At 57.9% G+C, this 20,779-nt stretch overlaps 9 protein-coding genes across 10 annotated transcripts; 3 read left to right on the forward strand and 6 right to left on the reverse strand.

Moving 5' to 3' along the window:
- Nucleotides 1-1,214: 1,214 nt before the first annotated feature.
- SDRG_12070 (hypothetical protein) lies at nt 1,215-1,984 on the reverse strand. Its single transcript, XM_008618129.1, has one exon. It carries the CDS (start codon nt 1,854-1,856, stop codon nt 1,263-1,265), a length of 594 nt encoding a protein of 197 aa, XP_008616351.1. The 5' UTR covers nt 1,857-1,984; the 3' UTR covers nt 1,215-1,262.
- A 1,051-nt stretch (nt 1,985-3,035) lies between these two features.
- Nucleotides 3,036-3,727, reverse strand: SDRG_12071 (hypothetical protein). The gene has a single exon (XM_008618130.1). The coding sequence runs from the start codon at nt 3,701-3,703 to the stop codon at nt 3,113-3,115; it is 591 nt and encodes a 196-aa protein (XP_008616352.1). The 5' UTR covers nt 3,704-3,727; the 3' UTR covers nt 3,036-3,112.
- A 491-nt stretch (nt 3,728-4,218) lies between these two features.
- Nucleotides 4,219-5,090, reverse strand: SDRG_12072 (hypothetical protein). Its single transcript, XM_008618131.1, has one exon. The coding sequence runs from the start codon at nt 5,024-5,026 to the stop codon at nt 4,319-4,321; it is 708 nt and encodes a 235-aa protein (XP_008616353.1). The 5' UTR covers nt 5,027-5,090; the 3' UTR covers nt 4,219-4,318.
- A 2,425-nt stretch (nt 5,091-7,515) lies between these two features.
- SDRG_12073 (hypothetical protein) lies at nt 7,516-8,394 on the reverse strand. Its single transcript, XM_008618132.1, has one exon. It carries the CDS (start codon nt 8,382-8,384, stop codon nt 7,620-7,622), a length of 765 nt encoding a protein of 254 aa, XP_008616354.1. The 5' UTR covers nt 8,385-8,394; the 3' UTR covers nt 7,516-7,619.
- Nucleotides 8,395-10,766: 2,372 nt separating this feature from the next.
- SDRG_12074 (hypothetical protein) lies at nt 10,767-11,882 on the forward strand. Its single transcript, XM_008618133.1, has 7 exons — nt 10,767-11,059; nt 11,104-11,210; nt 11,261-11,332; nt 11,386-11,465; nt 11,511-11,596; nt 11,643-11,687; nt 11,738-11,882. Exons 1-7 carry the CDS (start codon nt 10,794-10,796, stop codon nt 11,829-11,831), a joined length of 750 nt encoding a protein of 249 aa, XP_008616355.1. The 5' UTR covers nt 10,767-10,793; the 3' UTR covers nt 11,832-11,882.
- An 821-nt stretch (nt 11,883-12,703) lies between these two features.
- Nucleotides 12,704-14,527, forward strand: SDRG_12075 (hypothetical protein). Its single transcript, XM_008618134.1, has one exon. It carries the CDS (start codon nt 12,711-12,713, stop codon nt 14,451-14,453), a length of 1,743 nt encoding a protein of 580 aa, XP_008616356.1. The 5' UTR covers nt 12,704-12,710; the 3' UTR covers nt 14,454-14,527.
- Nucleotides 14,528-14,800: 273 nt separating this feature from the next.
- Nucleotides 14,801-15,536, forward strand: SDRG_12076 (hypothetical protein). Its single transcript, XM_008618135.1, has one exon. The coding sequence runs from the start codon at nt 14,874-14,876 to the stop codon at nt 15,486-15,488; it is 615 nt and encodes a 204-aa protein (XP_008616357.1). The 5' UTR covers nt 14,801-14,873; the 3' UTR covers nt 15,489-15,536.
- A 190-nt stretch (nt 15,537-15,726) lies between these two features.
- On the reverse strand, nt 15,727-17,003 carry SDRG_12077 (hypothetical protein; the record flags this gene model as incomplete). Its single annotated transcript, XM_008618136.1, has 1 exon — nt 15,727-17,003. One exon carries the CDS (start codon nt 17,001-17,003, stop codon nt 15,768-15,770), a length of 1,236 nt encoding a protein of 411 aa, XP_008616358.1. The 3' UTR covers nt 15,727-15,767.
- A 993-nt stretch (nt 17,004-17,996) lies between these two features.
- Nucleotides 17,997-20,301, reverse strand: SDRG_12078. Of its 2 annotated transcripts, XM_008618137.1 has the most exons (9): nt 20,141-20,301; nt 19,671-20,087; nt 19,572-19,619; nt 19,461-19,526; nt 19,092-19,412; nt 18,865-19,041; nt 18,661-18,821; nt 18,477-18,613; nt 17,997-18,427 (listed from the first exon to the last, which is right to left on the reverse strand). In XM_008618137.1, exons 1-9 carry the CDS (start codon nt 20,210-20,212, stop codon nt 18,129-18,131), a joined length of 1,698 nt encoding a protein of 565 aa, XP_008616359.1. In that variant the 5' UTR covers nt 20,213-20,301; the 3' UTR covers nt 17,997-18,128. The 2 variants fall into 2 exon arrangements, with proteins under 2 accessions (XP_008616359.1, XP_008616360.1); XM_008618138.1 differs by having other exon boundaries at nt 17,997-18,613.
- Between the last annotated feature and the right edge of the window lie 478 nt (nt 20,302-20,779).

The following is a 20,779-nucleotide window of genomic DNA, read 5'->3' on the forward strand; positions in this document are numbered from 1 at the left end:
GTGCAGTTGGGCACCGAGCACTGGAAGCGGCGGTCGTCGTCGTCGAGGAGGGTCATGGGGATAGGAAGAGAGCTGTCGTGGGCGAGCGCAAGCATGATCTTGGTCGTCTTAGCCTGGCTCCATATATGGACGGGGCAGGAGGTTTGGGATACCTGGTCAAACCAACAATGACTTGCTCGCTGCAAGTGCAATCTGTGTTGGTAACCGTGCCTTTCCACTTCGTCGCAATCACTGGATCCAGGCAATATAGCCATCGGATTGGCTAAAAAGATTGCAATTTGGCGCGCTTGGACGAATACGCACTTTTAACTGGACAAAATACGTGAATAAGCCACGTGATTGGATAAAAAGAAATTACAGGTGGTCCTATCGACGCGATTTGATTGGCACACAGCCATCTGGTACCCGCCTATCGGACTCAGTAAATCGAAACAGGGACGGGCTCAGTGCCGTGGCGCGGCTCGTCGAGTATACAAAATCCGAGTGCTTTGCACCGCGCTGAGTGTCTCTGGCGTGCAAATTTTGGCTTGCGACGACACCGAAGCCGAGGCCAGGCCACGGACTCGAGCACCACGGGCAGGCGGGCGGTCGTCGCTGGCCCGCAACGGGGGCTTCGAGTGCCTTTCGCACCGGAAGCGCAGTTGCTGCCCTGTCGCTCACGTGCGACACAAGTGTTGAACCCGCTGGAACGAGGACGAAGGACGTTGACAGTGTTGATAGTTGATGGCTGTCGCCAGCCGCGACACCCCAAGCCATTTTTTCCGACGGGCTTTTGTGCCGACGCCAGTCCGCTCTAGGGGCGACCATGATGATGCAGTGTATATACACACCCAGAATGACGTGGTTGTCCGGCGGCGGGTACCTTCTTGCGTGTCGTGCTCACGGCGGGATCACCTGGGTCATGCGCTGCGATTTTTTGTCGTTGGCCATAGCTATCCGGATAGGTGACCTCGCATCAGCAACCCGCACCATCCTGTCGCTTATGTTGATGTCTAGTTCAAACCGGAGCGACGTCGCCTTCGCTCAAGAGAGCCGAATACGTCCTCTGCCCAAGCAACCGCTTGGCGATGCAGCTTTTACATGCTGAGAAAAGTATGAGTTTCACAGCCAGTGCTCCAGCCCGCGGACGGCTACGGTGCGCGCTAGAACCTGTAAACGTCTTGGCGAGTAGTACTACTGGCGATGTCAGCGGCCTCCGACTTTGACGCTGACAAGGGACACGTAAAAATGCATTGTGGGTCATTTCAGTCTTAGAGACGATACTAGTACATCCCACCATCGCCAAACAACAGCCCCTCAACGCTGCAAAGGTTGGCGAAGCTCAACGTGGGTGCTTGGATCGGCTCGAAGTCGGCTGATTCGCGGGGCATGGCAATCTCTTCGGCGATGCGGCATCGCTGCTTCTTCGCACTGCCAAGCAGCTCGTTGTCGTCGGAGAGGAGCTGGCTTAGGTCCCTCCACATGCTCGATCGCGCATCGACTTCGGTGCTCGTATGCATCTGCATGGTCATGTGCCGCGACAAGTTGCCGGACGTCGAGAAGGACCGCCCGCAGATATGGCAGACGTACGGCTGCAGTCCGACGTGCGTTGAGAGGTGGCGCACGAGCTTCTCGCGTGAGCAAAAGGTCTTGGCGCACGCGTTCCAAGCGCAACCAAACGGCTTTTGAACGCGGTGCGTATGCGAATGCCGGACAAGATTGCCAGATGTGGTAAAACGCTTGCCGCAGTTTGGCTCGACGCAGACGAATGGCCGCAGTCCCAAATGTGTCTTCTGGTGCTCGTGCAAGGTAAACTTGCGCTTGAAGCGCTTGTTGCAGCCGTCAACGGGGCAGGCAAAGCGTCGGTCGGGCTCCATGGTGTCGCAAAGTGAAAGTGAAAATGAAATTTATAGTTCGAATCTTGCGTGCAGTGCTGACGGTCACCGAACAGGATGTGCGGTTGCTGCCCTTGGTTGACGTGGTACGAGCTGCGATTGGAGCCAGCTACAGCGAAGCCAGGTGTAAATGAAGATGAATGCGGGGTCTCGACGTCGACTGGCCATGGCAAAAGATTCCTCCATGTTACGAGTCCCACTGTCGATTCCCGAAATTGGAATCTCATGAATCTATTTTTCCAGTTGCAATGGCAACCACTGGACTGAGGTGCGAAACAAATACTTGCTGTCGGAATGACTTTCTGGTCTGAGAGCATATTCGCCGGCTGCCATCAAGGTTGGTGCTCGGTCGTGGACATGCCACACACCGTATCGTCCTAGGGTGATGCATCGAGGTCCTACGCGGGCCTTCACGACAGCGCCGTCATGGATCCGCCAAGAGCTATCGAGTGGCTACTCATGTCAAGGATGGCCGATGTGTGTGCTTTCGAAAGTAGCTACGCGTGGCACCGCAAATGCCTATCGCACCGTGCGTCCAGCAACTTTGATGGTCGCGCCTCTGCGGAAGGGGAGGCGTAGCACTTGGACGCTCGCCAGCCAGTAACTCCAAGCGCTCTGGAGTTTGGTCGTGGTGTGGCGACTGGTATAGGGGTAGGGCCCGATGCCAGGAGCGCGCAGCCGATGGCACTCAAGTACGTGAGCGCCATGGACGTACACGTTCTGCACGAGACAAGAGAACTCACTTCATCAGTGATAACATCGCTAGTGTCGTTTTGCGAACGCTCGCTGTCCAAGAATATGCTCGATCGATCATCGGAGCTTGGCGAAATTCAAGTGCCTATCCGACGGCGGATACCCTATCCTTCAACGAGTTGAATAGTCCAGCACATATCACTGAACGCCCTCTGTGTTAGCTTGCCGTGACGTCACTCGTACCTTCTGCGCGTCGACTCTGCCCAAGCACCACGAGATTCGAGCGTCGCTTTGCGCTCGACGACGGGTCCTAGGAACAGAGGAGCATCGGGCCCGGACAAGCGTGTAGGAGCTTTTTCTGCAGCCAAGGCGACGGCGAAGACGCACGTTCAATGACCTCGAACAGCCGTACAACTAGCAGTAGTTGCATCCATACTAGATTCGAATCTTCACCTACCACTACGTGAATGCGTCTTTTGTTTGGATGCCAGCTCCGCATTGTCGCTGTGCCATCCAGCACCAAGTTATAAAGGAAGTTACGACAACTATAAACCTGCCGTCATGGCGCTACAGAGTCCGTCCCGACTCCACGGCTCCGCGTCGTACGGCAGCACTTGGATTGGCTCGACATTTAGTGGTACGCGCGGCATGGCGATCTCGTCCGCGACGCGACTGCGTTTCTTGGTCTTTGCGATCGGAAGGTCGTCCTTGAGAAGAAGCCGGCTCAAATCCATCCACGTTGAGCTTGATATCGCGTCGCCTTGGGTGCTCGCATGGGCTTGCGTCTTGGTGTGGCGCGCCAGGTTCCCCGACGTCGAGAACGACTGACCGCACACGTGGCAGGCGTAAGGTCGCAGCCCAACGTGCGTCGGGAGGTGGCGCACGAGCTTCTCGCGCGAGCAAAACCGCTTGGCGCACGTGTTCCAGGCGCACGCGAACGGCTTGTCGACGCGGTGCGTGTGCGAATGCCGAATCAGGTTCCCAGATGTGGTAAAGCGCTTGCCGCAGTTGGGCTCGACGCAGGCAAATGGCCGCAGCCCCGTATGTGTTTTTTGGTGCTCGTGCAAGGTAAATCGGCGCTTGAAGCGCTTCTTGCAGCCGTCGACGGGGCACTGGAACGGTCGGTCAAGCTCCATGGCGCAGCAAAAATGAAAATGAAAATGAAAAGGACAGGCCGCGTAAGGACGAGGTCTTCGACGGCGCCCCCGCCGGAGCACATCATTTGCGGTCAAAAGGATGTGCGGTGCTACGACGCGATGGTGCACGCGGACACGGCAGTTGCCCTTCGAGCCAGCGTCGGTGACGAAGCATACAAACATCAAGACGTTTCCAGACGTTGAAGACAACTGCTAGGGGTCTGCGACAGTGTCCCTGGATCGTCCATGGCGTGTCAAGGCCGTCGCCAACGCAACTCGCTATTTGATACAAACACAAAGAGAATTTGCTTGGTTGAAGACGAGGGCTGATTGATGGTTGTCTGTCATAAGGCAGGACTCGTGCCTTGACGGCAGTTGCCATTGCGTTCCGAGCGGGGAGGACACAACCCCGTACCACGCAAAGTTGTCGGACACGCTGCGTTCGAGACAACGCACCCACGTCCATGATGCGCTTCGAGATGGATGCGGCGAGAGGCACCGCTTGCTGTTACTAGTCTGGGGTTGGCACGACTATACTGCTACATGTTAATAATTAATCGCATCAAACGATGCTGCTAATAACTCTATCTCGGTGGTCCATAGTTCATGTGCCTGCTAAATGCCGTAGAGATAATCTTGCGCGTAGTAAGGGGTCGGGAGCGACTCGGTGTAAAAACTCAGTGCGTGGGCAGCGTACTGCGGCCACACCATGGCCGGCACCGGCATCGCGTTTACGGGCTCAAAGGTCGTCGGCATCGGCCACTCGTACAGCTCAGACTCGGAGAGCGCCATGGCAATCTCGGCCGTCGAGTGCGGAAGCGGCGGCTTAGCCGCAAGGGGCACGGCCAGCTCCTCAGCGACGCGGCGCTTCTTGGTCGGCACGAGGAGCGCGGGCAACTCCCACAGCAGTGCCTCGTGGTGGCAGTCGCCAGAGCCCAGTTCCGGGTGCGATTTCGAGTGGCGGGCGAGGGTGCCGGACGTCGTGAACGCCTTGTTGCAGACGCTGCACTCGAACGGCCGGAGTCCGACGTGCGTCTTGAGGTGGCGCACGAGCTTCTCGCGCGTGCAAAATCGCTTGGCGCACTCTTCCCAGCCGCAGCCGAACGGCTTCTCGGCGTTGTGCGTCAACGTGTGGCGCGTGAGGTTTCCGGAGGTGCTAAAGTGGCGGCCGCAGCCGTCAATAGCGCAGACGTACGGGCGAACACCGCTGTGCGTCTTCTCGTGCTCCTGGAGCGTAAACTTGCGCTTGAAGCGCTTGTTGCAGCCGTCGATCAGGCAGACGAAGCGGCGGTCTTCGGGCGACGACGGCGGTGAGAGCGACATGGTGAGTCTCAGCGGTCAAAAGGAAAAGTGAACTGTGAATTCCAACGCAGTACCGAAGTTGGAGGTCAGTACGCTTTCTGAAGTTTGCAATGGATGCCACATCGGCGAGGCGACCCGTGACGGGCCACATCCACGCGCCATCGCATCTCATTGGCTGCGCGGGGTCGACATCTGCAGCGACACCGTCTGGACGAGTCAAGACGGATCGAACTCGGCGGGCGCGTGCCTTCTGACACGAAACGGAGTGGGCTCGAGCACCCGAGCGCGTCAGCGAAATGAGATGAAAGGACGCTACCACGAGCAATCGAACGATGGCAGTCGGGGAGAGCGCGGGTGATGGGATCGCCGGCTCTGCTGCACCGTGGGCGCAGAGATATTCGGGCCACACCACCTTGTGCGCAAGATGTGGCAGCGTTGCCTTGCACGCTGTGTCCAGAAGCCTGACCCATTGTGCCAGTGCCAGCCCACTCTCGAGGCAACTGCTGTCATGGCCACAGTGGCTAAAACCAACAGATGGTGCTTGCTTGCACCATGTAGTTTTGGGCTGGTCGTGGACGGCCGGCGCGATGCTACACGAGGAACGCGTGATCTTTTGCCGTGTCGCACCCGTGCGAGATTTGCTCTTGTCAAATGTATCCTGCGCACGCCGGGACGTCGCGAAGACTCGGCGATATTGGTGGTTGCTTGCACACGGCGTCGTCGAGTCGGCACCACGCGAAGTAGCCACAACATAGGTGGACTTCCACGTCGACAGGCGCACGGGAGCACGCTCTAGGACTACGGAGCGCTGTATACATACATTCAAAGCCAAACGCTGACGCTGCTCGAGACGCCGCGTCAACACCATCGAGGTTCGCTATTGCCACATGATTTGCTGTCTATGATGTGCACGCTAAATGAAGTCGACTATGATGTCGAGAAGCACAGGTTTTCATCTGGCCAAAGGCGCTGGCCCTTGCGTTGGGATCCTGGGATGTGGCGCGAACGATCCACGTCCAGCGGTGTCGACACTGCCACGTGGTGCGCATCTCGTCCTGAAGTCTGCAAGCGCAGTCCCAACAACAACAGTTGGCGCGGCCCACCGATGCGATTTTTACATGCAATACGTTGCCATAGCTGCTGTTCGAGCTTATACTTTTTTGATCAGGAGCGGTTCACGCGCAGGCGGCGGACCACGCAAGGTGATGGGCGAAAGGAGGGTGGACGCTCTCAACGTTCGAATGCTTCACAAATATTGGTTGTTGCACGGGACATGCCTCTTCCAACTTGAACTCAAGCGCGGTTCAACGCCCTGAGGGTGGTGTAGCGTCCGACAGATCATTTTTAGATGATATACACTAGGAAATTGTAACGGATATAAGATCTGGAGCGGCAGCCGCCAATGTGGCGGATCTGTGTCCAGAGCGCTGGTCACACGCGTACGTTGTTGAGCAAAACCATAAAATACGCAGGAGGGAGCGACGCGCTCTCCTCCAAGCGACTGCACACGCCAGGCGCCTTTTTGCTGAAGTGCAACCAACGACTCCACAGTTAGCGCGTACCAAATAAGATCCATATCAGATACACCATATGTTGGCACACACATGGTAATTTGACGCGATGCGCTTTGTCGCATCCGCGGAAGATTCGATGTATTTTGCAAGTCTTGAGCTTCAATCGGTCAGCGATTGGTCCAGCCAAAGACATGGTGTAACTCGAGGTATGGTGGACAGCGGCTACCGCAACTGTGCCTGCCTTTTCGACGATTCTGTACGACGCTGGTATGAACCCTTTGTGAAAGCGCGTCCATGTCGGCGCTTGCTGGCGACACCGCTGCGAGTCAACTCGGCAGTTTGTAATTTCACAGCGCGCGACAGTTGCTCCCTTTCCTGGGGCACACATCCAATGTGTTGATATTTCGAACCATGATGTCTCTACGGGTGACTTGACGACGGCAAGAGCTGCCGCTGTGGATCCGACCAAGACGCGACACGCCATGTTGAACGTCATCCACGGGTGCAGGGGCAACTGCTGGATAATCTGATGTCTCCAAATTTCATCATTCAGGCCAATGTTATTATAGAGATGAAAGCTCTTACCAGGGTGTTTATCTTACACGATATAAGAAACGCGTGTCAACACCCGCCCACACGATGCGAGAAGTAGAGAGATGAGCGAAATGGTCAGGACCAGAGAAAAATACTAAAAAATACACCTGAGCGCCATTCACGGGCGTGACCACCGGACGTCGTCGTTCCCCCTTGGGATCACGCGCCTGTCTTGTTATTGGTACAGTAAATGGATGGTCGACGGCGGGCAATCGAATCGAACACGGTAGAAGCGTTGCCCAAGACGACCGAGTGGGACTTCGTCGCTTTTGAGGATTGGCAGTGGGATGTCTTGTGCTGCTCCAGTGCCACACTGGCGCCATCCTGGACGTGCGCACTGGATCTTGCAGATCTTTCACAATCCGAATCTGGTTCTTTGCCACTGCTCTCTCAAGAAATGTACCAACTAGAACGAGTTATTGTTGCGAAATTCTTGTAGTTGTCGTGGGAAGGGAGGGTTTTAAGTTAACATATTATACTAGTACGACGACAGCACGCTTGTTGGTCTATAAGCCCCCGTAGACGCCTTGGACGGGCCACGGGCTCGGGCTCGGCACGGGCGGGTACGCACTCGTGCTCCACATGGCCGGGGGGTGGGCCTGCAAAATGTTCGGCGACGGGGCTTCGCTGCCACTGCTCGCACCCGACGGCAAGCAGAGCCGCTCGAGGTCCTGCTCGAGCCACATGGCCTCAATGTCGGCGTCGTCGGAGGGCGACGCGTACTCGGGGCTGTCGAGCGGGGTCGGGTCGGTCGACTCGTCGAGCAGCAGCGAAATGCCCAGCGGCGCTTGGCACGCCATCGGCGTCGCGAGCTCGTCGGCGACGCGGCGCTTCTTCATGATCTTGAGCGTCCGGGCGACGCCAGTCGTGCCGCGCTGCGACGCTGGAAGGTGCGATTTCGCGTGGCGGGCGAGGTTGCCGGACGTCGTGAACGACTTGGCGCAGGTCGGGCACGTGTACGGCCGCAGTCCGACGTGCGTCTTGAGGTGGCGCACGAGCTTCTCGCGCGTGCAAAACCGCTTGGCGCACTTCTCCCAAGCGCACGCATACGGCTTCTCGCCCGTGTGAGTAAACGTGTGGCGAGAGAGGTTCCCGGAGGTGCTAAAGTGGCGGTCGCAGCCGGGCACCGGGCAAACGTACGGGCGGATGCCGCTGTGCGTCTTCTCGTGCTCCTGGAGCGTAAACTTGCGCTTGAAGCGCTTGTTGCAGCCGTCGATCGGGCACACGAAGCGGCGGTCGTCGTCCTCGGGAAGCAACGCGTCGGTCGACATGGAATCTCTGATGCAAATAGGAAAGTGAGACCCACTGTGGCATGTTCCGCCGTCGCGCTATGCGACGTTTCCACCTCAAGTGCCGGCTGTCCTGTCCGAATACCGTAGGAGGCCGATTCCTGAAGTTTGTGAGCCAGTGCAAGGATCGTCGCCGCAGTCAGTAGCAAATCGGAGGCGCCACGCCATACAAACACCAAGGTGCACGGCGCGTCTCGAGTTTGGTCGGCGCGTCGTGACGACCAATGCTGCATGCCACACCCACATCTTGTCTTTGGCCAACGACTGTCCCACGCTGCGCAGCCGGGAGGAATTCACGTCAAACTGTGCTTTGCACGTGGGATCACGACGTTGCCCTTGTGCGATTCCCTTATTCAGTACGTGCCCTTGTGTGCCGTGTTGCGAGACGACAGATGCGAGCGAGCAAGACTCTCGAGTTGGATTGTCTGGTCGAGCAAGGATGAATGCAAGTATGAAGCAGCCACACGCTGCACGAAACGTCATGGCCATGGGTGCTTGGATGAGGCTGGATATGCGAGGCGGCAATTTGACCTAGTCGTTTCGCATGGTAGAAGCTTGGCCACGCCAGTGCTGTTATTCTTATTTGCAGTGTGTTCTTATATGTTTATCTTGGTTGCGAGTGGCCGTCGACTGTATCGCGAAACAAACAATACTCGTTCCCGACACATACAATGAACAGCGTCGGCGGAGGTTGTCTCGAGCGCCGGTACGGATTAAGCGAATTTGGGGCTTCACCCATAACGCTGTCACCTAGGTGCTGCAATCACGGAATTGCCCTGCGTCACACAAGCACTGCGCGGTGATTGGTGCGGGTGGCTTTGATTCGCGCCGTTGATTGGTCGCATCCGACGGCCTTTCTAGCGCGAACACTTTCGATTGGGCGATTTCGCTTTGCAAAGCGGTGTTGAAGTTGACCGCGCGCTGCGACATGCCGTATTGGATGGCAAGGCAAAGCGCGCTCATTGACATGGAGGAATCAAGCGCCGCATCGACGCGTCGCGCTGCTTGGAGCTGGGACATCGCGCCTATTCCTTTGGCGTTGCACAACGCAGAGCCGGTGGCGGTAGGCGGCTGCGAAGAAAGAGTGCCGCATCATCGGTCGCCAGCCGTCCCACGCAGGGAATACCACCGTGTAACGTGATGGACAAGTACCCACGTTGGAGACGCCGCGGGCGGATGCGTGCACTGCAATCGTAAGATCCTGCGCCTGTATGCAAGTCGCCAGCGAGGACGCCAGAACACGCAAGGATAAAGGAACCCACGCCATGAGCCTTCGCCCGACGCTTCAACAAACGCGTTGCACAGGCTCGGCAATGCAAAGCATGCGACACGAACGAGCATATCGCACGCGTCAAGTGGCGTCCTTGACAAGAGCGTGCCAGCACACCAAGACGGCGTATGATTGGCCCAATGATAGCCAATGAGATGCGGCTGAGCCACGCTCCCGCCGTCGTGACCGCTCGTTTCTGGTGGTATGTTGAGGCATCCAGGGAAACTCCGCGTGCATTGGCTGCAGGCAGCCATCCTCCCGCCGGAGAAGGGTATCGATCGGAACAGTCCGACATCAACAGAGACAGGGGCACGGCGCTGCCTCTGCGATATCAGGTGGCTGACTCAGACCACCGTCGCTTCCGGCAAGAGCAAGAGCCATCGTCCTTGCGCCGCGCTTGGCGGCTATAAGATGGTAGTAGTCTAGAGTAGGATCCCTTGCACGCCTCAACGAATCATGGCAACCACGCCACAGGGGCTTTCCCATCAGATCCGGAATAAAACGCATATGTTGCGTTTATTGATGTTTAAACGTGGTGACCACCCTCGGTGGCTTCCTCGGCCTCTGACGAGGACGTGCTTCCATGACGTTGAAGATAAGGGCGGGAAATGCATCCAAAGCAATGTCCTTTGGTGCCTCCTACCTTCTCGTTCTGCCGACAGGCGCCGGGCCGTAACGGTGTTCACCTTCAGTGAGCCCAGGTCATGTTGCAGTGCCGACACCTTGTGCCATCGAGGGCCCGTCGTCGACACGGAATCTATGATAGAGCAACTTGCTCATTTGTCGCGTAGGTGCGCTCGTTACTAGCAGCGGAAGTAGGGTGCAGGCCGTCGTCACCAGGCGACGTCGCTGCCCGGAACGGACTCTCCTCCGCGCGATGGCATTACGTTCGCCGTCCGATCGAGGCTCCTATGATAGAAGCTCCGGATGTCTCTTTTCTCTCGATGCCGCAGCGTCCCTTGAACTTGAAGGCGCTTGAAGCGAGCTTGCACTGCGTCGCTCCACCTCCTCCGGCCCGGCATGCGTTAAACCCATAGTTTGACGTGGGTTTAAACATCGAATCTGGTCGCTTGCACATCAAACTCGCGGTTGAAGTTGGCACTTTTCGATTTTTCGAGCGCATGTCGGAGCGATCGTCGATGCTGCCGGGGGCCGCCGCGCCCCGTCGCCACGGGTTCCTCGCGGGTTTGCTGGTGGGCGCCGTCGGTGTCTTCTGCGTCGGCCTCGTCCTCTCCCAGGCACCCCGCGTCAACATGGAGGGGATGGCGACAACGCTCGCGAGCTCGCCGTCGCTCTCGACGCTCGCTGGCGTCTCGGCCGCCGACCTCGCACTCATTAACGCTCCGCTGGACATCGCGAGCAACCTGACTGAGGACGCGTGGATCAGGTACCATTTCTTATTCTGAGGCCGCGCCATGGACCAAGATCTAGCGCGCGCATTGCCCGCTGGATCGTGCATGCCAACGACTGGGCCACGATCGCCACGACAAGCGTGCACCTCGACGGCGCGCCGTTCGCCAGTATGATCTCGTACAGCGGTGCGCCTTTCACGTAATTTGCAGACGTTGATCGGTCGATGGTATTCTAGATGGCATCGGTGCGTCGCCCCGCAACGCGACGGGTCGTCTCTACTTTTACTCGAGCATCATGGGCTCGACCGGTGCGCTTTGCGTGTTTAATGGGTTTTTGTAGTATTTATTTGGGGTGGTGTAGGCAAGGACTTGGCCGCCAACCCGCGTGCGTCCGTCTCGATCACGATGGCGCAACTCGGTCATTGCACGTACGATCCCCAGGTATATCGATGGACAACACAAGGGCCTTGCCAAGGGAGACCGTAGGACCCGACGTGCTGGCGTGTGATTTTTTCGGGGACCCTAACCCCCGCGGTCGCGGTGGACGATGCGCTCTCGGCGCTATTCTCCAAGTACGCGCCGCCGTGTCATGATGAGGGACTCACTTACCTGCGCTAGGCACCCGCAGATGAGCTACTGGCCACGCGGCCACGATTTCACAGCGTACGTAGCACTCTATGTCGTCAAAAAAAGTCTAAAAACTGCCACTCTAGCTACGAGATGCACCCGACTGAGATTTTGCTCTTGGACTTCTACGGTGGTGCCAAGCACATCGAGCCCGCCAATTACTACAGCGTGCACTTCTAAGCCTTCCCTCTAACAAGGGTTCGATTCTGGAGCTATAAAATATTGTCCTCGTACACCCCACCAGTGGCCCCCGCGTCAGTGGTGGTACTGTGCATGCAACGAGCCGACCAGCGCGATCGTGTCCATGCGTCCAAGCTATAGGCGCTCGGCACTCTGGGCGTGATAAGCTTGAGTCTCTCTCCGCGCGGTCTGGCGCGCTTTTGACCAGATGCGCGAAATCTTGCAGCTGCAACTTCTGCCGTCGGTCGGTGGATTCGTCTACGATCCCGTCGCTCTCAGCCCACAAGTCGACCATCCGTACCCTCTGGCCGATCTTGCGCGCTTGCGTTTGGTACCGTCTTTGGCTCGAACGCAACAACCGCGTGTTTCGCACGACATTGACGCCCCTTCCCGCTGCTGCGCTCGCGATCAAAGCCGCTACTATCACGCGATTGCATATCCGGCACTTGGCTCGCCGCGCCGTGGTGCCTTCGCTTGCCGAGTCGCTCCATGCCCTACACCCTTGGTGTACTCGCTACCTCATTCTCCACTCAATCCCGAGCCCCGACCACGCGCCCTCAGCTTGACGTACCGGCCAAACCTCACGAGCGCACTGGGAAGTCCACCAACTTGACTATATAATTGCATGTTTATAACTCATTTCAACAACAATAAGCTCGAGTCTCTGTCCTTGCAGGTGGTGGGCAAATGTGTGCAGCGGCTGAGTGCTCTCAGCGTATGAATCGGATAAGAACTCGGTGGGCAGCTGGACCAAAACGTAATGGTTCAGCTTAATGGTGCCAGTAGAGTTCAAGGCGCTGCAATCTCGTGCTGCCAGACATGTCTGACCACTGTTGCTGCTCCTCATCGTACGTGCGAGTTACCAGTTTGCAGTTTGCCATGGTGGGCACGGCGCGCCCGTCACGGTACTCGGACGACCGGCTTTCGTTTTTGAGCTCGGTCCGCAGCAGCGCTCGGCATCTGCCATTTGACGACGATGCCAGCTTCGAGCCTGTCAAGACGCCCACGGACCTCGAAGGCGGCGCGCTCCGCAACGGCGACGCACCGTCCGCCACGTCGCCCGAGATCCTTGCGCTCCTCTTCCAGTACGCGTGCATTGGCATCGTGGACGGCGGCATCTACGGCATGACGTACCCGATTCTCACGGGCTACTTCCAGCTCGAAGGCAATGTGCTCAACTCGGCGACGGCGCTCATGGGCCTCGGCTGGTCGCTCAAGGTCTTCTTTGGCCTCCTCACCGACTGCGTGCCGATCTGCGGCTACCACCGCAAGCCATACATCCTACTTGGGTGGACCCTCACGGCGCTGCTACTGACGATTGTCGCCTGCAAGCCCGCGGGGGCGCCCGCGCCAGACCCGAGCGCGAATGCCAATGGCACGACGCTCGCGCTCCTCTGCGCCGTCGGTTGCTTTTTCTACATCATGGCCGACGTCGCGCAGGACGCGCTGCTGGTCGCGTACGCCCAGCGCGAGCCGCTCGTGACGCGCGGCCGGCTCCAGTCGATGGTTTACGCGGTACGCACCGTCTGCTCGGCAGGGATCACGGCGATCTACGGCTTTTGCCTCAACTCGACGCGCATGGCCGGCACATACGACTGGGACATTGGCGTCAACGGGTACTTTTGGATTTTGGCCGCCACTTCGATCCTCAACGTGCCGATCGTGTGGCTTTTCATTCGCGACACGAAAGCGACGCAGCCCGTGTCGGTCGCGAATTACTTGGCGCGGCTCTGGACGCTCGCGCAGAAGCGCGTCGTGTGGCAGGTCATGGTCTTCATCTTCCTCTTCTCGCTCTGCAACTCGTACATCAACACGACCGCCGCGCCGTACGTGGCACTCTACTGGGCCAAGGTCGAGACGCTCAACGCAGCGCTGACAAGCATTCTGGGCAGCCTCATCTTTGCCAGCGTGCTCGCGGCCACGGGCAAGTATGGCACCCAGTGGAACTGGCGCTACGTGCTCGTCATCACGGCCGTTGGAGCGAATGTGATTGATGCGCTCGTGGTATATTGCACCATCTACGACGTGCTCCGCAGCCAGTGGTTCTTCCTCGGCGTCCCGCTCACGACGCAGCTGCCGTTGGGCATCAACTTTGTCGTTGGCACGTTTGTCATCATCGAGCTCGCCGAAGAAGGCAGCGAAGGCGTCATGTACGGCCTTTTGACGACGATCGCGAATCTCCCCGGCGTCTTTGGCCCGCTGCTCACCAACGTCCTCGACGCCCACTTTGACGTTGGGAGAGAGCGCATTGCGCTCGATGCGCCCGAGACGCGGAACAACGTCGCGTACACGTATGTGATCTCGTACGCGGCGACGGGTCTCGGCTGCCTCTGCGTCTTTCTCTTGCCGAGCCAGAAGGCCGCGGTCGCCGACCTCAAGGCACGTGGCGGCAGCTACCCGCGAGTGGCCAGTGTCATTTACTTTGCCTTTTTTGTCATTTTGGCCACGTCCGTGACGGGCACGATGGCGTCGATGTTTGATACCACGCGCTGCCTTCGCCTCGCCGGCGGCAGCGGCTGCGACGAAGAGCCCTCCCAATTGTACCTTCTCGGTATCATCGTACCTTCCAGCGGCGCGCTTCTCACTCTGCTAGCGCTGGCGCTGCGGGCCACGCCTGTGTAGACTAAATTCTTCATTTACTGTACGTGTAGTACCAAGGGAACAGAACAGTACCTACCTTAGTCGACCGTCTTCTCTGCGACGTCCACTCGAAGCGACCGTTCAAGTGCGTGTTGTTGAAGGCGCAGGGAATGCAGAACGACCTTGACATTCGGTCGTCGCTGTACGTGATTGGTTGTATATTTTCGTTTACATTTATTTTAATATCTACGTATTGGTATGTGAATTAAAAAAAGCTCCATGGACGCATCGGATTGGCTCGTCGTGGCGTCCGCCTGTCTAGAGCGTATACTGAAAGCAAGTGAAATGAGATGACACGCGACGAGAGTAGTTTGGATATGCGGGTGCTCTACCGTGAACAAAGGCGGTGCCAGAGCCACTGCCGCGTACTCAGTTGCTGTACGTCAATACATTCTCGCTAACATGAGCGCACCAAGCGTCACCGTCTTGACCCAGACCGACCTCCTGCGCACGGTCCTAAGCTACCAGCAGGGCGTGCCGATGGCGGTCGGCCTGGCCTGCCAACGCTACCGCCGCCAGCTCGGCCACGTCTCCCAGAAGGCGCACCCTGAAGTGACGCATCTCATCGCAACACCCGCGCGCTTCCGCGGTTTTGTCTTGTGCAAGCTCGTCCAAGACCGCGATGTCACGACGGCTCTCGCCCTTCTCGCCACATTTCCCGATGCCACGACGCTCAAGCTGCCACGCGTCAAGCAAAAGTACACCTACACGATGGACTACGCCGCAAGAGCGCGCAGTCTGCCGCTCCTAAAAGAGCTCCACGCGCGACGACTCGGGAGCTGCTCCAACGCCGCCTTGGACGCAGCGGCGGCCAACGGCGACGTGGCCATCCTGGAATTTTTGCATGCCAACACACACCAGCGCTGTACGCACAAGGGCCTCACGGCCGCGCGGCGCAACAAGCATTTTGACGTTGTGGCGCTTCTCGAAGAGAGACGTGACCGGTGCCAAGAGATGACGCCCCAAGATATCTCGGGCGCCCAGTTTGGCTTCGCAGCTTCGTGTGCCGTTCAATAATGTGGGCTAATGTGTCCCAGAGTATCAAAATACTGTAGTCTCGTAGCGTGTTCGAGTAGTCTGCGTTTGCACACCACCTTGAGCGCTCGCATAGCTACAGCTTGCGACTGTATCGGCGAGCGAGGCTTTTGGAATGGCCCTATTCTTGGACCCCGGCCGGGGTACTCTCTTCGTGACGTAGCGCGCTCTCGTGCCTCTATGACGCCTTACATTGAGAAGATATGTCTTGCGCATTCCGATCTAGTTGTGTAGGCGTTACGCTAGATGAGGGATGAGGGATTAGGGTCGACGGCAATGTGCCTCCAAGCACGCGATTGCGGCGGTGTACGCCGCCTGACTGGGCATCCACTCGGCGCGGAGCGCAATGCCACACTCGTGCAAGAGCAAGAGAAGCGGCATCGGGTAGTACGCGTTGGCATCAAGTAGAGACGCATCGATGGCCGCCGCTTCCAAGGGAAACCCGTGTGCGAGTAGCCAGCGCGCGCCGTTGATGTTGCGCTCTTGTAGCGCAGCGACAACAACATTTGGTTGCACGGTCGCTCGATGGACGAGCGTCGCTGCCACGTCAAAGTGTGTAAACTGTATCGCAGCAGCAAAGACGGCATCGACCTCGGCATCGCTGGACGCGAAGACGTCGAGCAAGTAGGCGGCAACGCAGACGTGGCCGTTGGCGGCGGCTTGTGTGAGCGCGTGCGAGGTCGCAGCGACGCCGAGCGCCACCAGGAACTGGACAACGTCGAGACGACCGTATGCTGCAGCGCGCGTGATCGTGTTGCTCGAGCACGCAAAGCCGCGGGCAGGGAGCGTCTGCAGTAGCGGGAGCAGTCCCGCCGCAGCCACGTCGTCGATAAAACCAGGATACTTCGTCTCGGGCACGTGCGTGCAGAGGTACTCGGCCAGCACGCTCTTCCCAGCAGTCACCGCGTGCTCTAAAACGCGTGGCGTCCACCCGATCGTCGTGTACGTTCGCAGTAGCTGGATAAGGCGGACGTCCGCACGCGGAATGCACGACCACGGCAGCCTCCGGCCGAGAAGCCATGGCCCGTACGCTGCATCTTTTCGCAGCGGCTCGAAGCGTTGACAGAGCTGTGGAAGGTAGCGCCGCTGGTCCATGAGATACGACGCGATTGCGAGGCGGTTGTACAGGAACGCCGTCTCGATGGCCTCGGCGAAAGCAAGGTCCGGGCGGCAGGCCAGAATGCACCGCACAGCATCGATGTCGCCTTCGTAGATGGCCAAGTGCAGCGGGAACCGAGCGTCATGTGGACCGTCGCGCGCCAAGCCGAGCTTAAAGCCAAGTATGCTCGTGATCAGAGCGCCGTCGTCGCTCCGCAGCGGCCGAAAGGTGGGCGGAAAGACATACTTGTTCTGGAACCAGAGATCTGCTGTCGCCAACGTATCCTTAGTAAAGACATTTGCCTCAAGAAAGCGATATCGGACGTCTTCGTAGACGCCAAATTGGTAGCCACAGATGAGCGCCGCCAGAGGCGGCGACGTCAGCACGACGCTCGCCATTTGCAAAAGCGAGAATGTAGGTCGCTACAATCCGATCGCGGGGTCTTGGTTTTTGTATACCATACAAAACATAAGCTATAGCGTGGCGAAACCACAGCGTCGGCAGCCCGTCATAAACTGCCTTGAAGCACGTCATCTCTCTTCAAATGTACATCAATAATGCGTACGGTAACGACCCATATATGATCACGACCGATCTAGCCTATGTAGATATAATATGCCGTAGCATCGCCGGTGTGCCCGTCGCTGCTTGCGGTCACTCTTTGATCTCGGCTGCTACGATCCATGCATCTTGGCGAAGCGCGTAGAACTCTTGGAGAAGCGCCACGATGATCATCGGGTCGCGCGCGAGATGAAAGAGGCTGGCGTCGGACGTCAAAAGGGTAGCCTTGCGTCAGCAAAGACTTGACCGCGCGCAGGGCCGTCGCGATGGCGTTCCGTGGCATGCTGGCACAACCCGCCGCCGGCAGGATAGTAGGCTTCGCACAGCGGCGACGTCGCCCTCGTAGATGGCCAAGTGCAGCGGAAACCGAACGTCGTTGGGGTAATGGCGCGCCAAGCCGATCTCGCTGGCGCGGAGCGAGGTGACGGATGCACACGGGCGACTGCGGCTCACACGCACCGAAAGCTGAGCGGCAGTTCATAGTGGCCGTCGTCGCACCTCGCCGTGGCGTCAGGTGCCACCTTTGTAAAGACACGCGCCCCCAGAAACCAGTACCGGACGCCTACGTACACGCAAGGGTCAATAATCAGCTGATTATTGACCCTAGGTAGACGCCAAGTTGCAAGCGAAACACGAGCGCGGCCAGAGATGGCGACGTTAGCACGACGCTCGCCATGGTCAAATTCCGGTCCACAATGCCATCACTTTCCATTTGTATGTCATACAGTGGCCAAGTCAATGACGTGGCAGCGTGTACGCGCGATGTCAGCCTCTAAGAAATGAGACTTGTACCAAGTATTCCGAGAGGACGCGACGACAGGAAAAGGAGTTGTGACATCAAAACGAGCTGCGTAACACAGGAGAGTATCGCCCTTTGCTGAGCCCTAAAACAAAACTCATGCTAACTACAAATGACGCCTGTTTCAGAGGGTGGTATGTATATTTTCCGTGGTATCCTTTGACTAGAAGTGGCTCGGCGGCAGCGGGCCGCGATTTGCAAACTCCATGTACGAGTCGTCGTCCGTGTACGTGAAGCCTTGGAAGAGCCCTTCTGTGTCCCGGAAGAGCTGGCGCCGCCCGACCGACGAGCCGTAATTGCTGCGCGTGTCGGGGCTGTTGATGGGCATGTCGGTAAACTCACGGTCAAACTGCGACGTGTCGAGCGCGCCACTGAACGTCGGCTTCCACGGCACGGGCACTTGGCCCAGCGCGAGGAGGTCCCACTGAATCTCCTTGAAGAACGGGTGTGACTTGATCTCGCCTAGTATCAACTTGATAGTCCAAAGCTCACCCAACCATACACAAACTACCGGCGTCCGTGGGGCCCGTCCCGAGCCGCTTGGTCGGGTCACGCTCCAATAATCGCGCGAGCAGGTCGACGGCCGCAGGACTCAGGTACTTGGGGAACGTGAGCTCGCCTTGGCGGATCTTTTCAAAGAGCTTGTCGCTACGCCGACATGCATTCATAAATATAGTCAGGATCGAAGTGCGTACCGGTCGCGGCAGTAGAACGGCGGGAGGCCCGTGAGCATCTCGTAGAGCAGTGCGCCGAGCGACCACCAATCGACAGCGCGGCCATGGCCCGCGCGGTTGAGGATCTCGGGCGCGAGGTACTCGGGCGTCCCGCAAAACGAGTTGGCGCCCGAGAAGTCGTCCTACACCGCCGTCTTCAGTACAAGACTCGGAGATACGACGCACCTGAATGCCTTCTTTCGAGAGACCAAAGTCCGTCAGGCGAATGTGCCCGTTCTCGTCCAAGAGCACGTTCTCGGGCTTGAGGTCGCGGTAGATGATGTCGAGGTTGTGCACATATTCGATCGCGAGCGTGATTTCAGCCGCGTAAAACTGCGCCCGCGGTTCCTTGAAGCGTTGCACCTGATACCGTCGATTGATACATTGATACGAATCGACTTTGTATCGCGTACCTTGCCGAGGTGAAAGAAGAGCTCGCCGCCAGCGCAGTAATCGAGTACAAAGTAGAGCTTCTCGCTGGTCTGGAAGGCATAGTTGAGGCCGACGATGTACGGGTGGCGGACGTAGCCGAGCACGTGGCGCTCGGTGCGCGTGTGCTCGACTTGGTTGCGCTTGATGATGTTTTCCTTCCGGAGCACCTTCATCGCGTACACGACGCCATTGTCCTTCTTGCGCACGAGGAGCACCTTCCCGAACGAGCCCTTCCCAATGACCTTGATCAAGTGGAAGTCGTCGAGCACCACCTTGCCCTCCGCGGGCTGCATGTCGAAGTTCTAGCCATTTGATGAGGTTCTGATGCGTCGAAAAGAGTGGCGACGTACCGACGAGTCGAGCGAGCCGTGGCCGTTCGCTGGCGACGGCGGCGGCATGTGGTCAAACTGGAATTGCTACAGGTGAGATGAGCATTAGTGGCGCGAGAGCGAGGTGCGTACATCGTCGTCCTTGGTTGCATCGTCGCCGCCCGCAAACATGAAGTCCATCTACACGGCGAGACGTTCAGCACATGGCGAGAAGTGAGATGTGCCACGTACGTCCATTTCGCCAATGTTGTGGTCGGCGCTGACGGCGGGCGCGGGCGCGGCAGGGAGGCCACCAGCGGTGTTTGGGAAGAAGTGCTGCGAGAGAAGGAGGCCTTGCGGCACCGTATTGGCCTCGGCCGAGATAAAGTTGACAAACGCGTGCGACTGCAAGAGCGAGTTCTGGTACGGGTACGAGAGCAGGTGTGCGAGCCAGCGCTGCAGGTCGTCGCGACACCGCTCAATGCCATGGAGGTTGCCGAGGTTCATGGCCGACGCCGCGTGCATGATCGGGCATGGCGGCAGGCGCAGCTGCGGAAACTCGCTCTGGACGCTTTGGCTCAGCTGCTCAAACATCTCAAGCCGGCGGTACACGGTCCAGGTCGAGATCGAGGCCACGCTCTGCGGCTGCTGCACATTGAGCACAAAGACCTACGTATCGATCGACGCGCAATGAGACCGCGCTTCGCATGAGCGATGCGTACGAAGATGTCGGGGAACCGGTTGTGCGGGTCCTGCAGGAGGCCATAGCCACTGATGGACACGTGGAGGGACATGCGGCCGACCTCGCCGCTGCCGGTACCAAGATGGGATTTTCAGTGACGCTTCTCGCCCGCCTAATAAAAACCGCGCCCGGACTTTACCGGAATTGATTTCTTTTTATTTTATGCTGTGTGTTTTGTAGCGCAATACAATGAAAACCGTTCTTGAGCCCATGCGTACTTTAAAGAGATGTCCATTCAGACAAACTTTATACTGCTATTTGTATGCCAGGGGTGAAAAACCTCGTCGCACTTTACGCGCATTTAGAATGACGGGCTTCCCGACCTTGGTGTTTGTATACTCGCGATGGCTTGACATACGAACTTAGTCGGGATTTTTGGAAATCAATAAAATACATCAGGAATGTGGTGCAATATAATAAAAAGCAACTCGGGCCTTGGGAGAGATGCCGCACTTTAGCGGCGGAGACCGCGCGCAGCCAATCACGCGCCAGAGCACGGAGTGGTGTGGACAGGGAACGCATATTTTTAAAAATATATCTGCGTTTCAGTATGCACGCCACTGAATTTTATGTCCTGAAAACCTTTCAGAATGGATCGACCCTGTATATCTTTTTCCAG

Source organism: Saprolegnia diclina, assembly GCF_000281045.1.
Source record: "Saprolegnia diclina VS20 unplaced genomic scaffold supercont1.46, whole genome shotgun sequence".
NCBI classification, from domain to species: domain Eukaryota; phylum Oomycota; class Saprolegniomycetes; order Saprolegniales; family Saprolegniaceae; genus Saprolegnia; species Saprolegnia diclina.